The sequence below is a fragment of the Zonotrichia albicollis genome, chromosome 4 (genome assembly GCF_047830755.1).
Source record: "Zonotrichia albicollis isolate bZonAlb1 chromosome 4, bZonAlb1.hap1, whole genome shotgun sequence".
Classification (NCBI taxonomy): Eukaryota; Metazoa; Chordata; class Aves; order Passeriformes; family Passerellidae; genus Zonotrichia; species Zonotrichia albicollis.
In genome coordinates this window covers 13,894,218-13,915,673 of record NC_133822.1, presented here as the reverse complement: position 1 = coordinate 13,915,673, position 21,456 = coordinate 13,894,218, and the positions used below count along the sequence as shown (strand labels likewise).

The window sequence follows — 21,456 nt, the reverse complement described above, 5'->3', positions numbered from 1 at the left end:
CAGCCACTTCTGCATAACCTGAGTCAGAAGCTACAGTCACTCTACTCAATCCTTGCACAAGGATGCTCTGCCTGTGCAGCCACCACAGCTCAAAGATTTGGGGGAGCCCCTGTACCAGCCCCTCATGAGCCCCTCTGGGCATGAAGACTTTATTCTCTTGTATTTTAGGCCATAAATTGGAAATGACAGCAAAGTAATCAGGAGAGGATCATGCTGTGCCTCCTAACTCTCCTGAGCCTCCACTGATTATATAGGAGAAATCCAAGAAGACATGAAATTAAATCACTTCCCTTACGTTGGACTAGTTGAAGCTGCTCTGTAAATGACAGATTGCTAACAGCTCCCTTAATGACATCACCCAATATGTCATAAAATCTGCTGCCAACACTATGGATTTTTTTCCCCCAGACAGAAGTGTTCTCTGGCTGTAGAGCAGAAGTTTCATTGGCAAAATGTGGCTCAAGAAATAACCCATAAAAGCTTCTCAGTGCATAAGGTAAGTACCACCCAAAAACTCACTGAAGAATAAAATTATCCTTGGCACTGCTTCCCTGGAACAGTGCCCCATGTCAGATTTTTCAAAGTGTTTGTGATTGAAATTATCCATCCACCATCTCTGCAGGTAACACTCACAGCTCAGGAACAGTATCCAGATCTTTGCCAGGTTACTAGCCTTGGGTGAAAACTGTTATCTTCTTATTGCTTTCATGCTTTTTGGAAGGAAATTCTTCCCAGATGGGTACTTGCATTAGAGAAGAAACAGATATACTTGTAGTACAATAACAAGGATTATTTACTTGGAGTTTCACTATTATCCCTTTACTTCCAGGCTCACATCAGTTCTTTTGCCAGAGCTGCAAGTGACAACCAGAGAATACATAGCACCAGCAGCCTTTGAGAATTTCTCAGAGACAATTCACAGGTTCTCCATTTTCAGACACCAGGAATCTAGCTTGCAGCAATGCACCACAAAACCACTACCCATCTTTTAAAATTTTGCTATAGAACTCACTTGGGCAGCCATCAAACTGTCCACACAAAAAAGTGCTTGCTTGTACATTCCTGTAATTCTGTGCTACCTGTGTTTTGTCACCAGCATGCCTTGTGTGAGAATTAGCACACCTTCCTAGACTGTTTTCAAAAAAAGGGTAAATATATTTGTAAGGGAAATACCTCCCTAAGTGAAGCCAATGGTGAAGAAGGAGAAAGTCCTCCTTCCTTATTGAGACAAATTAAATCCTGCTTCATGGTGCAGTGCACTGAAAGTCTCCAAGATTTGGTCCTTCTGATCAAGGAGAGGTTGCCTCTGTCCACTCAGCTGCAGAAAATCAGTGTTGGCTGCTGCTCCTCTGTCACTCCTTAAAAAGATCCTTTTCCCTATGCATGCCATCTTTCCTGCATCCCATCACCTATGCACTCAAAACAGCCACAGCTGAACAACCAGAACATGAATAGCAAGAAGAAAAAAGTGGAATGTTAAATCTTGTGTGAATTTAAAGCTAGTGCACTCATCGGCAAGGTCCCAGGATGTGGCTCGACTGTCTTTGGTAACTTCTCGTGTACCAAGTGTACATCTGTTCCCTGCAGCAATTCTTGCCAAGAGAACACCCTGCAGAACACCAGTGTGCTGGGGATGCTGAGAAGCAGTGGTCTGAACAATCTGTCACTCATGTACATTCAAAAGAGAATCACTGTAGAGACACTCGCTGGCACTGTGAGGAAATGAGCCATGAGCTACATATCTGGCTTTGCTGCAGTTGTTTTCTGAAGGAAAAAGCAAGTCAAAAAGGAAGTGTAACACTTGGCTGAATGCTGAAGTGACCAAATAAATGGGATTAGCTAAACCTTGCTTGTCTGTCAGTCATTCCTCTGTATGGAAGCAGTCTCTGAAGCCTGCCCATGATGATGACAGCCTCAGTACCTGTTTGGGCTCCTGGGCTGATGCATTTCAAGCTATGTCATCTGGTTATGTTATGCACTCACCTTGGTCTTGTTGTCCAAGGCAAAAACATGGTTTGGCCAAATGTGTTGCACCCAAGTACTTCCAGTATGTGGAATAAAAGGCTAAAATAAGCACCCATGAATTTTGTTCTCAAATTCAGATCTGCAGTGCCATGACTGCAAAGTGACAGATGTCAAAGCCAAGCCGAGTACCTCATTAATGCAGAGATAAACACACAGAATATGCTGTTTGGAATGACAACACAGTGTGTTTATGTATGTGTGCCACTATTTATCATTCTGCAGATGGTTGCTCACAGTGATGTACATCCACAAATATGTTTAATTTTGCCTTTTCCTTTTTTAGGTAATTACCATTTTTCCTTGTTTACACTGACTACTTCTAAGAAGGCCTAGAGATCTCTGAGTTTCTGTGAGGGCAAAGGGTCACATTGCACAAAGCAGACCAGGATCAGCATGCAATCAGTTCTTTGCAGTAATAACAGTCCATGCCTGTAGAGCATTTTTAAAGAAATTATCTTGCTCTCATTTTTATAGCCAGGAAAGCCCAGAGAGGTGAAATGACTTCCCCAAGGTCGCACAGCAGGCTCTGCTCAGTACATAGTTACTATTGTTGCAAATTGGGTAGCTCATCAAGCTTATGCTACTCACACCACTCAGATACAATTCAAACAATAATTATTATTTCTGCTGCAATTTGCACGGCAGTCAAAGCTGGAGGCCACAATCAGGATTCAGCTTGTGCTGGGCTCTGTTCAAGCACCAAATCAAATGCAGTCCCTGCTCCAGGGGGGCTTCCCATCTCAGTAGGGACATTGTTCTGTGGGAACACAAGTGGCACTGGAGAGGGAGGGAGGGAAGGAGAGAGGGAGAGACAGAAGGCAGGAACCTCAGTGTAAGGTTGCATTTTTTTGGATAACTGTGAAGTTTGGAAACTTATTATTACTTAAATTATTTAAGTTAGTAAGAGATATAAATGCATTATTGACAGTTGCCTGGCTAGTTACTTAGGTAGCAGTTTATGTTCATCATCTTAATTGCACAAATACTTTACTTTCAATCCTGTGGTCTTTGATTACATTGAGAGACAGCAATTGGATCCTGCTCTTCAGGGGACTGACTCACACTGCACTCACCCAATATTAGATTCTTAAGGAGTGATACTATACTTAATTTTACAACTCTTCAATCAACTGTTAGGGCAATTCTTGCTGTAGACCTTTTTATACAATATGTGCTGATATATTTTACAGCCCATGACAATTTGGTACACTAGCCATGAGATAATGAATTAATTTCACTCATGCTAACTTAAGACTGCTACTAAACTCTGCAGTAGTAAAACACATATTAATGCCCACCTTACTGTCTCTCACTGCATCCTTATGGGGCTCCATGCTAGCAGAATGTCATATTCCAAATGACCACAAAGCCATTCCTCTTTGGAAGCCTTAACTAAGTCCAATATAAGAATTAATATTTCCTCTAATACTGAATGACATAGACACAATGGGATTATTTTCAAGAGCAAGATTGCTCAGTACCAAGTCAGGACTTCTGAAAGGTCCTAGGAAGTCAACTCCTAAATTTTCTGGTAGGGATCTGCTACTCTATTATTTATTGTAATGCATGTATTTGTATAAATAATGTAAAAGAACATACAGGAAATATTTGATTGACATCCATAACCTCAGAGGGGTGGGCATATTTTTCAGATTTCAATTAAGCCAAACACTCAAAACACCTTTCCAGGCCATCAAAGCATGTGCTTATAAATCCTTTGCTCAGCTGATGTATTCTGTTGAAATAACCAGCTTTTCACTGACAGTAACAGATTCTAGACCAGCACAATAATACCATAATGTACTCTAGGAGAACTTGAGAATTCACAATTTAAATACATTATTTTACACAGCAAAAGAAAGAGCATTCATTTACAATGACTTTCCTTGCCCCTATTTTCAATTGGCTAAATCCACATATAAATTAATGACCTATCACAATGCCAGTTGAGGATACAGCATCAAAAACTAAGGCACTGGAGAACTGACATAAAAAATACCAACGTGATTTCATTTTAGACCATTCAAATTTTTCAAAAATTGATGTTAGGTGCACATTCACTTGTTCCTCTCTGTGAGACATCACTGAAGCTCAGCAGAACTGAGGTATTTACTTAAATGATTAGAACTTGACTTTTAGTACAATGATAAATGGAAGCAATAAATGACAACAGCTTTCTTTAGCAATTGCCAATACATACTTTGCTGCTCTTCAAGCACCATCCACTAATCTCCTTTAGCATCAGGCAATTCAAATTCCTTTATCATTTTCTGATACCTGTATTCATGACACTGTGGCTTTATTTTAATCCCACACAAAAGCACATTAAGAAGGAACTATGATTGACAGAATATTGCTAATCAGAAACAATCCTCCCTAAACTCAGCTTCATAAATTCAAGACACAAGCAAGCATAACCAAAGGGCGGGATTCAGCTCTACACTGTGACACCCAAGTGAAATTTAAACAGGCAAGTTGAGAGTAGAACCAGGGTTTGGTTCACTTTGCCAGCATGCTGCTGCCTAATCACTTGAGCTGTTCTCCTGTTTGTGAGACAGCTGTGTGGGGATGACAGAGAACCTACAGAACCTGCTGAAATAGAAGTCAGAGGTCAGACAGGATCCCCCTGGCATTTTAATCCCAGTAAATTGGATCTAGGCAACTGCTGGATGGCTTGGTTACAGACTGCCATCACATCCTAAGGGGCTGCTGCTGCTGGATGTCCTGCAGAAACACTGCACTGGCCCTGCCACAGCCAGGGCAGGTCTGCCAAGCTCCTTTCACCCTCCTGCAGTCTGACAGGCTAAGGCAGATGTGTGCAGCTGAGGTTTCATTGCACACTCTCTGGCACAGCCCTGCTCTTGAATCTGTGCTTACCCATCACCTGATGAGGTGCAAAGTAACATGGAGCTCTCTGTACAAGTGTGATCTGCATTTGGGCCAGACTTGATGTGGGGAAAAACAGCCCCAGGGAATAAAAGAAAATACATCTCTTGTGAAGAAACAAAATTGCAGTAACAATTTCACAGACCACCTCACTTTTGCCTGAGAACAATTCCTCCAGTGTACCATGCAGCTAAAATTAAATGAAATGCTGTCTTATATGTTTAACACTTAAGTTTTATAAACACCATCTTAGGTTCAAACCTAAACTTGCAGAGTTCAGTAAGACTAAATTTAAACCCAGGCCCTTGTATCTCCAGATCTATCCCTCCAAGGGTCCAAAATCCTGAACAGCATTTGTGAGTATCCACACTGCATGCAAGAGCTTTCACAGGCATGTACCCCATCAACAGTGTTCAACGGGAAGCTCAAGGTCTGCCTTAAATATAGTTATTTGATGCACTGAACGCTTGTTTATCCTGCTGAAAAAGTGCTGCTTCCTCTCCCTCCCTGTCTGAAACTGCTGCAGGAGGCAGGAAAAGAGGCAGCAAGGACAGAGCAGGGAACTCAGCATCACCCTGCTACCCATCCTGTGTGAGCAAGGACCACTCAGAGTCCCTTCTTTCAACACCCAGCACACTGGGCACCAGCCTATTCACACAAAACACAACATGTGCAGCTGTGTATATAAAGATGAAGAGATTTTATGAGTTTCTTAACTATTTAGAAAGATTGTTTATGTAACAGCATGGCAACACAAAAATGATGGTAAGCTAACAAGGGAAAACTTCTCCAGGAAACATCCTAGGCAAAATTACATCTCAGGTTAGTCACAGAACTGATAATTTTTAAAATTATTTTCCTGAAACCTTGATATTTTAGAATATTTTAAAGGTTTTTTTTTTTTGATTGCTTTCACTTTTAAACACCAACACTTAGATAACATAAACAATATTTTATTAATGGAATCTAATATCCAACTTGCATGAAAATGCTGAAGGCAAAGAGGAAATATGAAGCCCACCACTGCAACTGCTGATGTTGCCAAAGTTTTACAGTTTTGCTGGGAATTTAAGGAAATCTCTTGCCTGTTTGATGAGAATGCCAGGTCGGAATGAGTCTCATTTGAAAGATGTACAGATCTTTGTCTCTATCTTTTTTTTTTAATCCTGGGAGTCACTGAGATAGAAGTGATACTGCTTAAAAAAACCAGAAGAAATGGGAGTAGAATAGAAAAGAGCATTCACCCAGATGAGTTTGTTTTCAGAAATGAGAAAGAGAAAGAATACACACTGTTACACACACTGCATTTTTTAATGCGTTTCAGATATTCATCTATTTCTAGTACACAGCTCAGTATTTTACCCAATTTCCTTCCTTCAGAAAGTTGCTGTAGAATCTTTCTGCTCTAATAGTTAGAAACCACCTTGTAATTTTCAGCCTGAAGTGATTTATATCCAGATAATATCCATTTCTTCTTGTACCAGTTACCCATGAGTTTAGAACCATTAGTTTTCACTCTACAGTCCATGCATTCCAGAAGGTTCATAAACTACTTCTGAAATTTCTAAAAAATACCAAAGAGCAAACAGCAATAGCAAAGTAGGCAACAGGCTGTGATTTGTTCTAACAATGCTACACGACATGTAGTACCACCTTTGGGAAAAGTTTAGGAAACGAAATCAAGTCAAAGAAAAAATCAGTGGCTCAAAGAGTTCTTTTATTTTCCTCTTGTTCTTAGCTGTTCCAGGAGTTTTTAGTCAGGACAGACATCAACCTTCCTCTTTCCACATTAAACTAACCAAGCTTTCCTAGTTTTCTTTTCCCAAGACATGTCACCACCCACTGGTTTTCCTTTTTGAAGCCACTCATTCAGAACTGCACATCAGCATCCAGAATCCCACACAAAATATCACAATGCAACCTTAATTATGTCAGCATTGCTCTGAATCAACTGGAAATACTTCTCAAACTATATGCCAGGGCCAGGTATGCCCTGTCCAGAGCAGCCTCCCATTGCCATGCCCTCTTCCCTCACAGAATCACAGACTGGTGATGTTGGAAGGCACCACTGGAGATCCATCCAGCCCAGCCTCCCTACTCCAGCAGGGAGCAGCTCACTCAGACTGTGACCTGATGGCCTCTGAGGGCTCCACTGTTCCCCACCCTGAGCTGCACAGCCTTTGCCAGTGCCAGCACCACCCTTCGCTCCTCAAGGCTGACAAACAGCCAAGTGTCACCTGGAAGTGATGCTGGTGAGCCACACTGACGTGGTGCTGCCACACCAACTGGGGAATCTCACCAAATACAAATGCCTGACAGGAGCTAAACACAAGAGACTGTGGCTGGTAAGACATCTGCATGTTTGGAATGTTTGGGACTGTATTTTTCTAGCATAATGACCATGCATTGCAATTTCAACCTTTTCATTTTAATGATGGTCTAATATAACTTCACCAGTAATAGGAAGGCTAAATACTAAGATACAGCAACCAAGTAATAATTAACTTTCTTTAGAGGAACATAAATCTACAAGGATGAATAGTGTTATTTTCCTGGAAAGTCTAACACTTCCCTCATGAAATTAATCTTAAAACTTGAATTAACTCTTTGTGAAATTGCACTGAATGTCCCTTAAGTGTATGCACTCAATGCAGAACAGTTTTATAGTGTTCAAAGATGTATTAGCCAAGCTGAAGATACCTGTGGGAAATCTGATTTTGAAACACTCAGTCTACATCAGAGAGAAGTCTCATTTATGATTTTTAGGCTCATGGGTAACATTCTTCAACTGCCTCTAAGTGAAAACCTTTTTTTATGGTTTGTTCTACCTTGTTGATCACTTATTCCTCTTGCCAAAGGTTACAAACATCTGTCTTTTTCAAGGTGATTACTAAGTCTACTTTCAAAGATAACTACATTTCATGTAAATTGTTAATCCAGAGATTATTTGTTGACAATTTAAACAAAGCAAATCAGAAACTTCTACTATGGAACTAAGTCGCAGTTATAAATTTGTTCAAATTAAATGAAAAAATCCATGTTATCTTAACTTTCCTGCACAGTTAATTCTTGAGCTCCTCATTTTGAGACTTGGTTACACATTGATTTTGTCTACACAGACAAACGGAGCAGTACAGGGGAGCATTCCCAGGCATTGAAACTTGACTTGGCGCTATTAAATTGTTAAAATTGTCCCTCAGCATGTGTCGTAGGAGTGTTTTTAGTCTGTTCCATCTAACAATCTTCCAAAACATTGCCAGGTCACAGTTTGCAAGTTAGGACATGCCAGGAATGGTTCCCAGCAGAATGAGCGTAGTGACCCAGTTTCAGAAGGTAAAAATGCAATAGTGTGGGCACTGGCCAGTGTGCCAGCTGATGCTGCAGCAGAGGGGGAATCTGTACCCCACTAATTTGTGGGTGCAGGCACAGCAGCCACTTCTCTCTGCTAGGCCCTGGCAACCTGAGCTGGGTCAGTACAGAAATGTCTCTCCAAGAGGCACAGGATCATTTATGTCAGGGTTTCATGCTTCCAAGTTGTTCCACCTGGGTAAAACAACCCTCTCCAAGGCTCTTACCCCATCAAGAAACTCCATGGAGCTGGGGAGCATTCCCCTCCCACAGCCACTGCAGAAGCCTGTTATCCCACAGGAACAGGAAAAGGGTCAGACTGGAGGCAGAGACATTGCTAAAATCTTCCCTGATCTCAAGGGACCTGTCCTGCTTTATTCACACTTCTGCTGCACACCAGGTTCAACGTGACCAATAACCTGCAGCAGCCTGCAGAGGTACAGTCTAGCACAGCAGGACAAGACACATTCTGGCCATAGTAATTGCAGGAGATCACTCACCCTATTCAGTCAACTTCTGCAAAGTAAGGCACTTGACTTTTGACTTCTAGAAGCAAACAAAAGAACCTCCCAAGGTTTCACAAATAGCATTTTCTGAACCTCTGAACTCAGAATATCTGTCTTTGACCTTGCAAGTACAGCATGTCTTGTTTTCTTCTCCATGAACTTTTCCTTTTGAAATACAACCAGAAAAATGAAGAAAGTGGAATGCATGACAACTCATCAACTGTTTGTAATAATTTATTTCAAACCGTTTATTCCATAGCTTTCTCCTTCTGATGCACTCTCAATTACTTGATTGAATAATATTCTCTGAAATAGCACATGATGTGCTTGTGTCAAAGAGGCTCTCCACAGACGCCATCAGCTACCTTTTAAAATCAATGAAATTCATAAATTTGCATCTGGCTTCTCAAGGAGAAAATAAAAGAACCTTTTCCCCCGGTAAGTATGACCTTCTTATTCTAAAGCCAGCTTGTTTCAAGTCTTCTGCATCTCTGAATGCCAATGTGAAGATGGATAATATCTTTCTTAGAATAGACAGGTCTTGAAGTCTATTATATTGCCTTTTTTAAGGATTCCAGCCATAATTCTCTCCTAGTAATTGGGAGCTGCACACTGTTCCACACAGTAATGCATAATCTAGCTATTCACTGTCATGCTGCTGCCACTGCAATTTCAACAATGCTGATAGCAACCAATGTTATCAAATTCTGCAGATTTTTCAGGCTATACCCTTGTTCATTTTTTTTTCTTTCACCATTTTTGAGCAAAAATGTTTTTATGTTTTCCTTTGTAATGCCGCAATACTGTGACCCTCCCATTCCTCACAGCTGGATCCTGTTAGTTTTCAAATATTGAGTCCACACCACCTGATCATGCCACAGATTTTCTGTTCTGATATGTTTGCTGTCTTTATGTTTGCAAGATCAAAGCTAATGCTGTTTATACCACAGTGCTAAAAAGGCTCTCTTCACAAAAGGTAAAATAACCTTTATGTTTGAAATCTAGCCTTCTTTTCTTCCATGCCTTTTTACAGCTGATAATATCTGTATGTTTCCTTCTTCCTGGCTTCATTTTGGCATACAACAATTTTCTTCATTAAACTTTTAGAAGGAATCCCTGAAAGAACTCGACAGCAGCTGTATCCCATGCCAGTGATGTTCCTTCAGCTGCAAGAAAATAGAGCTGCTCTGACACCAGCCTCTTTCCAAAACCCCAACCCATTTCTCTTTCCTAACCATATCCAAGTTCTCACCTCCCCACATTTCGATAGGTAATATTCTCCTCTTTTAAAATCTTTCCCAGTTTCTTTCTCCCCTTCTTTATTCCCTCACACATATACTTTTTCCCAGTGAAATGGCATTCATCCTCAAATAGCCTGGATAACTTTATGCATTTCCCATTGTATTATCTTACTGTTTTTCAAACAGTGGACCACAGCCCCCAGGATGTTCATAAAAGGCAATTGGGAGAGTTATAAGATGCTGAAATTTTTATTACACTCTAAACCAAAAGAAAATATCTCTTCTCCATTCCCTAAACACCTTTATCCTTCAAAAAACAAGTTTTGCTACCAAAATCTCAAATCACTCATACAAATAAAAGATATTCACTTCTTACATGATACATTTTAGACAAGTTCCCTCTGGGATCAAGACAGATGTGGCTGTTTGATTTTGAGCCTCATGACCAATTTAAACCAAATTTGACTGATGCTACAAGCCTTCAAAACACTAAATCCTGCAAGTTTTGTGAAAAAGCTGAAAGCAGAAAAAAAAAATCCCAATTTCCCACCAGTGGAAAGACAGGGGTAGTTTTTTCCTTTTACAAATCTAGATGGCAACTTGAGGACATCAAACCAACAGACAAATAGCTTTCTGGCAGGTTGAGCACATGCTGTGCCTTTGTCAGCTACAGGGACAGGGAGCCTGTGAGGAGCTGGAGAGTTTGGCCACCAAAGGCACAAAACCATGGGATGCACGAGAGAACTTCTGGTACTGGGGCACACTTCCTTTGGGGGAAGGAATTACTTAGAGCAGAGACACTGGGCACAGCATTTCTCCCTCATTTCCATGGGTCACGTGATACACCTTTTACTTTCATGCTTATAGCCAAACATGAAGAATATTACTTCAGTGTAAAGAAACCAAAAAAGCTGCACAGCCCCATCACTCACTTCACTGAAAACTTCCCACTAAAACCTTCAGGTAATTTTCACCACCTCCCCAACCAACCTTTTGACCAGGACACAAGCAGCTCCCAAAGGCAGTGCCCATCACAACCAGTGGGACAGCAGCAGAGCACTGGGGCAGAGCAGCAGAGCACAGGCTACCAGGGGGCATTAAGGATGAAGGAGGTTCTAGGGATCTCTTTTAAACCCACTGGGAAACTTTCTTCTGGAGCTGAATGTACAGAAAATCAAACTGGCAGCATGATTTCTCCTCTGGCAAAAAGAAGCACATGCACCAGGCTTGCTTGCATTAGATGTCCTCATAGGCTTGATGAGACAGTCCCTTTGAGGGAAGGAGAGCACTTGGTTCTTTCCCTCCTCCCTGCCTGCCTGTACAGCTCCAGCAGCCCATTTCCCCAAAATGCTCATCATACCATGATCAGAGCCTTCAAAAACCCTGATTTTTCAGAATTTTCTCCCTGATGGTCCAACATCCACTACTGTTCAGAGACCACTAAATAATTTCAGTCACCTCACCCTGCAGGTGCCGTGGGAGTGTTAACACCTTTATCAAAATCAGCATCAATGATGAAAGTCAAGCTCAAAAACCTGATCAGTATTCCTGGACTTGTCTTCCTGTCCCTTTTGCCTCCCATGTGCCTCCCCAGTTTACATGTGGGGAGTACGTAGTGGCAACAAAAGCTGACTGCATTGTTGGCAAGGTCCTCTGCTTCTGGGGAGTTAGTAAAACAATTAACAAAGGAAAAATGCAACTAAAAAGGTTACAAATGTACATACCTCATGGCTAATGCAAATTTGTGTAACTTCATCTTCCAAACACAACATTCGTCAGGCTAAGGAGCACTGCATGACTTGAAATCTTCCCCTGTAGGTCCTCATATGCCATCATCTGTCAATTTTTAATCTTCTTTTGAATAGCAAGAAAATTCATCCTTTTAGCACTTCTTCTTTCATTTATTTAAATCAGTTCTGAGATCCTTTCTACTTTATACTTGAAAGGGTGTCTTAAAAGATATTTGACCTAGACAGAACAGGCATGGGAACCACTGCAGGCAAAGGAGTCCATTTTTTGCATACACATTTAGGGACATCACTGGACTTTTTCACTGCAGTGAGAGCTCACATGCAGACGTCCATCTACACAATCTGTAATTTCTCTTCCGTCCCTCTGCTCTGCTGAGACCCCACCTGTGGTGCTGCATCCAGCTCTGGGGTCCCTAGCACAGGAAGGACATGGACCTTTTGCAGCGAGTCCAGAGAAGGGCCATGAAGGTGATTAGAGGGATGGAAAGATGAAGAAAAAGTTCAGAGAACTGGGATTGTTCAGCCTGGAAGGCTTTGGGGTGACCTAATTGTGGGCTTCCAGTGCGAAAGGGAGCCTACAAGAAAGATGGCAAGGAACTATTTACAAGGGAATATAGTGACAGAACAAGGGGAAATGGATTAAAAGTGAAACTAAGAAGTGGGTTTAGATTAGATATTGGGAAGAAATATTTTATTATGACGGTGGTGAAACACTGGAACAGGCTGCCCAGGGAGGCTCTGGATGCCCCATCCCTGGGAGTGTTCAAGGCCGGGTTGGATGGGGCTCCGAGCAAGCTGATCCAGTGGAATCTGTCCCTGCCCATGGCAGGGGGGTTGGAGCTGGATGATGTTTAAGGTCCCTTCCAGCCCACTCCATTCTGTGGTTCTGTGATTCCATGATTCTGATTCTTAGAAATCTTACACTGCATGTAGTGTATTAAAATACAGGTTGTAGAAATAAGCCCATGTTATTATGACATCGAAATCAATCTATGCAATTTTCTATCCTCACTATAATTTATTAGACAAATAACTATCATTTATTAAATAAATAATTTTGATTCCACCTTCAAAGTTCAGGAGCCATAAATGTAAATTACTATCTCAACAAATTCTTAAGGATACTGAGGCCATGAACAAGATCCTTGTCTGACTCCTGTTCAAACACTAGTGCAAGGCTGGGTTTTTTCCCAGCCTTCTGGAATTTACCCCTATACCAAGATCTGTCGAACAGCACTAACAAAGGCTCCAAGAGCATCAAGGTCAAGCCTTTTAAGACTCTTACATAAAAGTCACCTGGTCCTGCAGACTGATTTCAAGCACAAAGGCAAACAGCACAGTTGCAATGAAGATTTTTTTTTTTTCCTTTTCATTCTGAAACAATTCCCTGTTTTAAAAAAAAACTTTTAACTGTGGCATGTAATAATCTCTTCATTATGGCTGTTTTGGCATCAAAGATCTGGCAGTTGAGTGATAGGAAACCAGTTTTAAAAACCTGATTAATACAATTCAGGGAAAACCTGTGGAACTGCAGAAAGACCAACAGCTGTATGACATTAATCAGTAGAACTACAAAAAACCCCAAAAACCAGTGTATGTCAGCATGTGTACAAACACGACATATTTGTGTGATGAAAGGAAGTAAGGTAGGACCAATACACCTATTCTAAGTAATTTTTCACAAAACTACTAGAGTTCTCCAAAGTAAAAGTAAGAATTAATGCATACCATGGTTTAATTGACAATGTTTACTTGGATTTCCAAAAGACAATTGATGAATCTATCATTCATAAGTCTTAAAAATCCTAGACTCCCAAAGGATAAAAATAAATGCCCTTGCAAGGATAAATAATTGGAAACAGATGGTAGGACACTACTGTCAATTTTTCAAGTGGAGAGAGGTCAATGGTGGAATCCTGCAGGGATCTGTGCTGGAACTTGGGAGCTACTCGTTTATTTATAAATGAGCTGGAAAACAGGATAAATGGTGAGGTGACAAAGTTAGCTGCTTACATTCATTCAGGGTGGCTGCGATAAGGGCTGACTGTGAAGGAAGACTTTGCAATACTGAGTGACTAGGCAAAAAAAAGTCAAATTAAAGTCAGTGTAGATAAATACGAAGTAATTTCTTTAAGGGGGAAAAAAACTAGCAACACAAAATTATGTGCCCCAAGGGGATTATCAGCACTTCAGGACTGAGATCTTGGGGTTATAATAGTTATATAGTGTGAAAACATCAGCTCACTGTTCAGTAACAGGGAAAAAAAATGAGTATTACTAATTACTAGGAAAGGAACAAAGAACGAAAGAGAGAATATTATTTAGTCACTGTATGAATGGCTGGTTTGTCTGTCTTCGTATTGTGTGTAGGTCTGGTCCCACAGACTCTGAAAAGATAGAGTAGACTGGAAATGGCTATGGGCAGGGCAGCTGGGACCATCACAAGTTCACTACAAACCTAACAGCTAAGGACTAAGAGACCAAAGGCCTCAAAACCAGGTAACTGAGGGGATACAGCAAAGCTGTAATCAGAGCCAGGACAGGGAATGAGTCTCCAAGTTCCCTGTTCACAGCCTCTTCCCATTGCATGAGCTCAGAGGATCAAATGAAATGGCCAGGCACAAGATTTAAAACACGAAAACCATTGAATCTTCACACAACATGTATCAATCTGTGGAACTCCTTGCTCTGGGGCACTGTAAATGCTAAAAGTTTACACAGGTCTCAGAAAACAAAATCCAGCAAGAGCCTTTAAATGCCAAGATCCACGTGAGGAGATCCCTGAGTACTAGTGATGGAGAACCAAAAATACAGAGGGCAAAATGAGCTTTAGCTGCTCTGATGTTTTCATGGGCCATGTTACAGACCACTGTCAAAGATCACTGGACTGTGGTTTGCCAAAGTACAGAGCTTTGATGTTTTGTTCAATAAACTCAGGAATCTCTTGAAAAACCTATATATTGGTTTCATCCTGCTTGTCCACTTCTATGCCTTTCTTCTGCTTTCCTTACGTTTTTATTTCTAATGACTTGAAACATCCTAGTAAAGGAAAAAAAAATTACAATGACAGAATGGAAGAGTTGGATTTACTTAACCTATAAAGGAATTAATCTCAAGAGTTAACTTTATTTGTGAGGTTTCCTGTAAACATTATGTGTAGAATAACAAAGAACAGTAATACCTAATTCCTAATGATTTCAAGAGTTTGTGATCATGCAGCAGCTCAAATTAGGTGAGTACATACTGCTTGTACCCATGATTTTGCAATTGCAGAAGAGGAGGTTAGGGGATAGAGAATGAGGCTGCCAGCACTGGCTCCCGAAGTATCAAGTGTACCCTGACAGCATCATGCATGTGCAACAAAAAAGGCAGCCTAAGCCATGGCTAAATCATAGGAACATCTAATCTAGGCTGTACACACAGAAAGTAAATTTTTTCTTAGGATTTTTCTTCCTTATCATGTCATAGACCTGTCTAGCCATAGACATGATTGGACAGCAACAAGGACTGAAAGTGTATGTGCCCAAGATACTGTTTATCTTTTTCTTACTTAATAAACACCTTTTCAAAACAAGAGCTATATCATGCTGACAATTTATAATGACTCATGCAGGACAGACTGTGATCCAAATCTTTCTTCTAAAGAAATCAGTTCCTAAGCTTTCATTTGCAATCCCAAACCAAGCATGATCGCACATCAGAAACCTGATTCTAACAAGATTTAAATGACATCAATTTTAAGTGTTATATTACCAAACTGAATGCTAACACTATGAAAGTACATAATAGCAAGCAAAATCAAAGCTATATTCACATGCTCCTTTATTTCACTACTTCAGATTCAATTTTGTTCCCGTACTACACAGAACTATATCCCTATGTAGATGACATTACTATATTCTTTTTTGTGAGATAAGCATTTTAGATTACTATTATCTATTACTCATACTTTCCAAACAGTAAAGTAATAACACAAATAGGTCATATAGCTCATAAAAACATCATTATAACATCCTGTCCTGCACATTTTACTCTAAGTTTTCCTTCTGTCCTACCACCTTTGTTTTCTTCAAAGGATGAAACCCAAAGCAATATGGACTTTTTGGTAGTTTTTGAGGAAGCTTTTTAAAGTAATACAGAAATGAAGAGTGAGGTAAATACTGAATTAAGGTAAAACATTCAGCAAACAATAAAGTCAGGTTCTTTCAACAACCAACATTGTTCTAGCTCTTCCAGGGCATTCGTGTACAAATTGGGAAAGACAGCAAAAGCCACTTGGCTATGCATGCATTCCCTTATTAATTTTGGAGGGAAGCAGTCTGAGAAGTGATTCTTCTGCTGACATAAAGCTCCTTTTGTTGACTTTTAATGCCAGCAGTGCATCTACCAGCTTTGGAGATGACAAAAATTCTGTGTTGCTTTGCCTGGAAACAAATCTCCAGTCACACCTGCACACATGCAGGAGTCCAGTAGATCAGTCACATATGGTGGTTTCTTAACATTATTACTCACATGTACAGAAACACAGTAAAGGAATCAGATTCATTTTATCTGCCTTTCACTAGCACCTCTGGGCATGAAGTAGTGCAAACATAGATACTGATGTTGGAAAATGCAAGGGATTTGGAAATTGGGCCGTCCTACTTCGTACTGGACATGAAAAAAACATGCTGAAATGCATCAAAACAGTGAATATTCATGGCACCTTTTAGCAGCAGAGCCAGAAGAAGAGGAAAACAGCTGAAAGCTGAAGTCCTTAATGGATAGAGGAGACATCAGTTGTGCAAAGATGGAACAGTTTTCTCTGCCCAGAGCCAAGTGACATGACTGTGTACAATTAACCAGACCACGTCAGAATGCATGTTACTGAAAGGAGAGAGGAGCCACCAGCATCAAAGGGGGTTCCCAGTACAGAGAGAATGAACCCAAAACTAAACTCACTGGAATTGAGAAAAAAACCTACCAGCTTCAAGTGACTGCAGATCACTCCCCAGGTGATACAGAAAGAAATTACAAGGAAACTTCAGTTAAGGCAACAGCATAAAAATGTACAAGAGCACACAGAAAAACATCATTGGAGAGAAAAATGGTTAGAGCTGTTTCATACAAACCAGAGAATTCCACCAGGTCTCATGGTCTAGATGGCAAATTGAATAATGCTGAAGATGTTCAATAGAAAACTAAAAAGAATTTTTGCTCAGAAACTGAAATGGATGTAGGTCAATTAAGGGGACTGAAAAAGTGATTGTGAGCCCATTTTGGTGACATTTTGCTCTGTTTCCGTAACAGCTTATTCCTTCTTATTCCAAAACTTCTCAATTCATTTTACCAGGAGGACATGTAACAGGTATGCTTTGATTTTAGCCCCTTTTCCCCCAAATGATTGAAGAATTAATATTTTCTGTCTCGTTAAAACTGCTTGTATTACAATCTTAATTCTACAGTCCCTCCCAGCTGCACACAAATAACCAATTCTCCACCAACTCAGAGGGAAAGCTGTGCTGGAAATGCAGAAAGGGATGTCCTGGTGTTTTCCCTCTTTCCTACCACACACTTTCCCCAGGGAGACACTGGATGAGATGGGGAAAGTCAAATGAAGTCAGGAGATCTTCTGAAACAAAACCAGCAACTGAAATTAATTCTTTTTCTCTACACTCCTAACATAGAGAGGAAAATAAACCTTGTGGACAAGTGAAACAGACCCTAACCCAAACTCACGCATGCCACATCCAACGACCTCAGCTGCCCTTCCAGTTCACCAGCGAAAGACCTCGCCAAGCCCTGCCACGGAGCCGGAGCGGGCTCTGCCTTGGCCGGGTGGAACTGCGGGACCGGGACTAAGCTTCAACAGGCGGGCAGCCTCCTTCCCCTTCTGCCGCCAGCCCGAACCGTCCCCACTGCCATTTTCTCCTGACCTTTACAGCAGACCCGCGCTGGAGGACACCTACCGCAGTCCCTGAGCTGCTGGAGCTGCCCACGGGCCGGGTCCCACCCCGAGCCCGGGCAGCGTCCCCGGGCAGCGCTGCGGGCTCAGCCCGGCTTGGCCCACGCCCAGCCGGCGGCCCGGGGCAGGCACGGGCACCGCTCTGCGACGCTGCCCGTGTGTGGCGGCACCCCGAGCATCCCCTCCCGGCCTGCCCCGCCGGGGGAACCCCGACACCCGCCCCGGCGCCGCAAGTTTGTGCAGAGCCGGCCGTGCCCCCCGGGCCGAGCTGTGCCGGACAGGGGACGCGGAGCCCCCCAGCACCGGGGCCGCTGCCTGCACTCACCCGAGGTCAGCTGCATCCAGGCACAGATCTTGTAGACGGTGGCTGTGTTGCAGAAGAAGAAGAGGATGAAGCAGACGATGCAGGCGATGATGAGCATCATCGAGAGCCCGATGAAGAAGGACGCAGCTTTGAAGGCTCCCGAGGGCAGGCTGGAGAAGTCCGTGAAGCTGCCCCGGCAGGTGAGTTCCCGGCTGAAGCCGTTGCCGATGCAGTAGTGGAAGAGCCCGAAGTAGCCCGCCTGCGGGGTATCCACGCCGTCCCCGATCCAGTACGGCTGGATGAAGCACACCACGTTGACGATGGCAAAGCAGATGGTGAAGATGGCCCAGAGCACGCCGATGGCCCGCGAGTTCCGCACGTAGTTGGTGTGGTAGATCTTGGCTGCCTCCTGAGCTGGGAGCATCCCCGCTGCTACCGCTCCTGACGAGCCTGCTCCTGTAGCCGCCGTCCCTGCAGCCGCTCCGGGCATCCTCTCCGAGAAGGTGCCCCCCTCCCCTTCCTCCACCTCCTCCTCCTCCTCCGCCTTCTCCTCCTCCTCCCCGCTCGCTCCTCTCGACGCGACGCGCTCCGCCGCCGCCGCTGCGTGCGAGAGCCTGCGAGCCCCTGTGCCGGGCTTCAGCACAGCAGCCGCGGCAGCGGCGGCAGCACCGACACCGCCCGCCGCCGCCTATCGGGGCGCAGCGCAGCGCCGCCGGCCCCGCGCTCCGCCCGCCCCGCTGCCCGCCCTCCGCCGCCGCCGGGCGCCTCCCGCGCACCGCCCGCCGCGGGTTCCCGCGGGTTCCGCGCAGCCACGGCGGGCACGGGCAGCGCCGGGGAGGCAGCGGCGGCAGGCGGGGAGAGGGGACTGCCTGTGCCTTTCCCCGGGCCAGCCCTGTGTGCGGCTCCCCTCGGCCCGCGGGCACCTCTCCCGGCCGGGGCAGCGGCTGCCGAGGGGACCCGCTCCCCTCTCCTGGGAGACACGTTCAGGCAGCGGGTTTTAAAGTTCAGAACGTGCATGTGGTGTTCCCGTCCCCGCACAGAACATCACCATCGCCTCCCCAGCCGGGGGTGACACCTGCCGGGTCCCCTGCGGCGGGGGAGCGGCGGTGCTGCCGTGCCGTGGTGCGGGGGAACCGGTGCTGTCTCCTGGCTGTAGGAAACCTACGGCAGGCAAAGCTGGAGCTCGGGGGAGTCAGGAATCACCAGCGGCTGGCTGCTCCTCGCCCCGGGAGCGGGATGGCGGCCGCCGAGGGAGCGCGGTGTGAGCGCGGCGCAGCCCTGGGGCGCGGTGCCGGCTCTGGGCGCGGGGCTGGGGCTGCGGAGCCGCTCCGCTCCTGCCGAGCGCTTTCCGCCTGGCACTCAGTGCTCCGAGCGCGCTGGCATGCAGCAGCGATTAGCATACATTAACGAGTAATTAGCATCTGGTAATAATCATTCCTGTGCCAGTGACACTTGGATTTGCAGTCCCCGACCTGTGCGCTTAGCCCGAGCTCGCAGCAGGAGCGACGGGAGACGCGGCGGGGCGAGCGCTCCGGCTGCCGAGCGGGGCCGACAGGGGCCGCGCTCACTCAAACGCTGGAGCTAGCAGGAGGGAGAGAGACTCCCGTAGAAATGATTCCTGGCATTCCTTACATTTTCAACTGTTTCAAGCAAAGTTTTATTTCCGCTCCACGACTGCCACTCACCAGGCGCAGCCCCATGGAGCGCAACGCCAGCCCTTCCCAAGGTTCCCGCAGAGGAAAGGGCAGCTCCTGTTATCAGTTCCAGACTGCCGCGCTCCCGTCGGGGACAGTCAGAGCTTGGGAAGCTGTGGCCGAGGGTTGGGAGCACAAAGGCAGCCGTGGTCGTGCAGCCAGGCCCTTGGCACACATGGCATTGTTGTGCACATACGGCATGGATGTGCTTAGACACAGGCAGTATGGACCCCAAATACTCGCCTCGCTTTCTTAGGCAGACGGGTCCAAATGTGAAAAGCACTGCTAAAATCCCTGGGGATTTGGTTCACACCGAGTGCGCGTTGTCCAGCGCTGCCGGAGGTGCCCGGGTGCGCTCCGCTGCCTCGTCCAGCTCCTGCTGCAGCTGCTGTGCGTGACCGGACTGCTCATGTGCTGCCTTCAGAGAGGGGCCGAACTTGTTCCAGCCTCCAGCACCAGGAGGAGTGATGGCTCTTCGGTGCTTGCTCCTGTTTCCTTCAGGCCGAGCTTGCCAAACCCCAGGGTTCGGGGCTGGATGCCTCTCCTCACTGTCCTCTAAGCGGCCGTGGAGTGTGGAGGTGCAGAAAATACCAGGTATAGAAGGCAGGGGGAAGCCTGAAGTGGCCCAAGACAATTGAGGAATGGAGGTTGGAGGGAGGTTTGGGAAAGATGTTCAGTGAAATCAAAAAGAAAAATAAAGGAGGTGGGAAAGGGATCTGTGACAAATGGGAAATTTAGTGGGTCTGTAAATATGCACATGTACAGTAAAGATGACCCTAAGAATTGGTATGGTAGGAAGAAGAGATATAGACCTGGGAAGGAGTCAGGAGAGGAGAAATGAGTTGCTTATAGAAGAAATGGGCCGACAGAGCTGATGAGGACAAAATACTGAGTTTGGAGAAAAAGCTGGGAACAAGAGTCAGACTAAGATAGGGTTTACCAATTAGCCTGTGAGCATGCAGTGCAGAGCAAAGGGATGTAAAATCAAGTGCCACAGACAGCTCTTTTTTTTGGCACATCCTCTTCAGTACTGGATTTTCCAACCATCATATTGCTCTTAATAATGATATTGTTCTTGTCAGTCTGGACAAGAGAAGGAAGGGCCCGAAGCAGGGAAAGCATCTAGGGTTCTGCTGAAAAGCTGAGTTAAAGACTGTGGGAAAAAAGCCCACCTTGGCCTGGCAGTGATTGATTGGGTTGTCCTAGGATGTCCTCTCTGATCTCTAGAACCAAAGGGTTCACATGGACTTTAGGTGATATCCACAGTCCTTCAGTTTAATGCATTGGAAACGGGAAAGTGGTACTAGATGTCTGGTTTTGGGGGCACCTGAATATCTCTGGCTGTGTCCCTCTCTAGAGCTTTGAGTCCTCTAGTCTCACTTTTTGGTATCAGAATTTCTTCAGAATACCTGAAGACAGGCTTAGAAGGTACTTTTATGGTTCTTAACACCATTATATGCGTGCTTCATAGCATTAGAAAGGAGAATGTCTCTGTGAGATAGAAGGTTGGCAGATTCTGAATGAATGGTTGGAAGGCAGCTGGGACCTTGTTTCTCAGAGCAGACCTTGCATGGATTTTGATTGCAGCAGTTCTGAAAATGAGGTCTCAGAAGGAGCCATACTGAGCTGCTGCTCATCTATGAAAGGTTTTAAGCATTGTGCCTGGCATCACAGAAGAATTCTGTGCAGAAGCAGGGATAGTCCCCAGCTCTTCTGGACAGCTTTCATCATCTTAAACCTCAGAAGATTATCCTTTT

The 21,456-nt window shown here is 44.3% G+C and overlaps 1 protein-coding gene across 3 annotated transcripts in view; it reads right to left on the bottom strand.

Annotated features, from left to right (window-relative positions):
- Positions 1-18,762, bottom strand: part of LOC102066709 (LHFPL tetraspan subfamily member 3 protein) — a 236,427-nt gene extending 217,665 nt beyond the window's left edge. Inside the window, exon 1 of one of the 3 annotated variants that reach the window (XM_074538861.1) lies at positions 18,027-18,762. In XM_074538861.1, coding sequence (XP_074394962.1) covers positions 18,027-18,495 — 469 coding nt within the window. In that variant the 5' untranslated portion in view covers positions 18,496-18,762. The remainder of the gene's footprint in view (positions 1-18,026) is intronic. The other 2 variants (XM_074538859.1, XM_074538860.1) reach the window with 2 other exon arrangements.
- Positions 18,763-21,456: the final 2,694 nt, after the last annotated feature.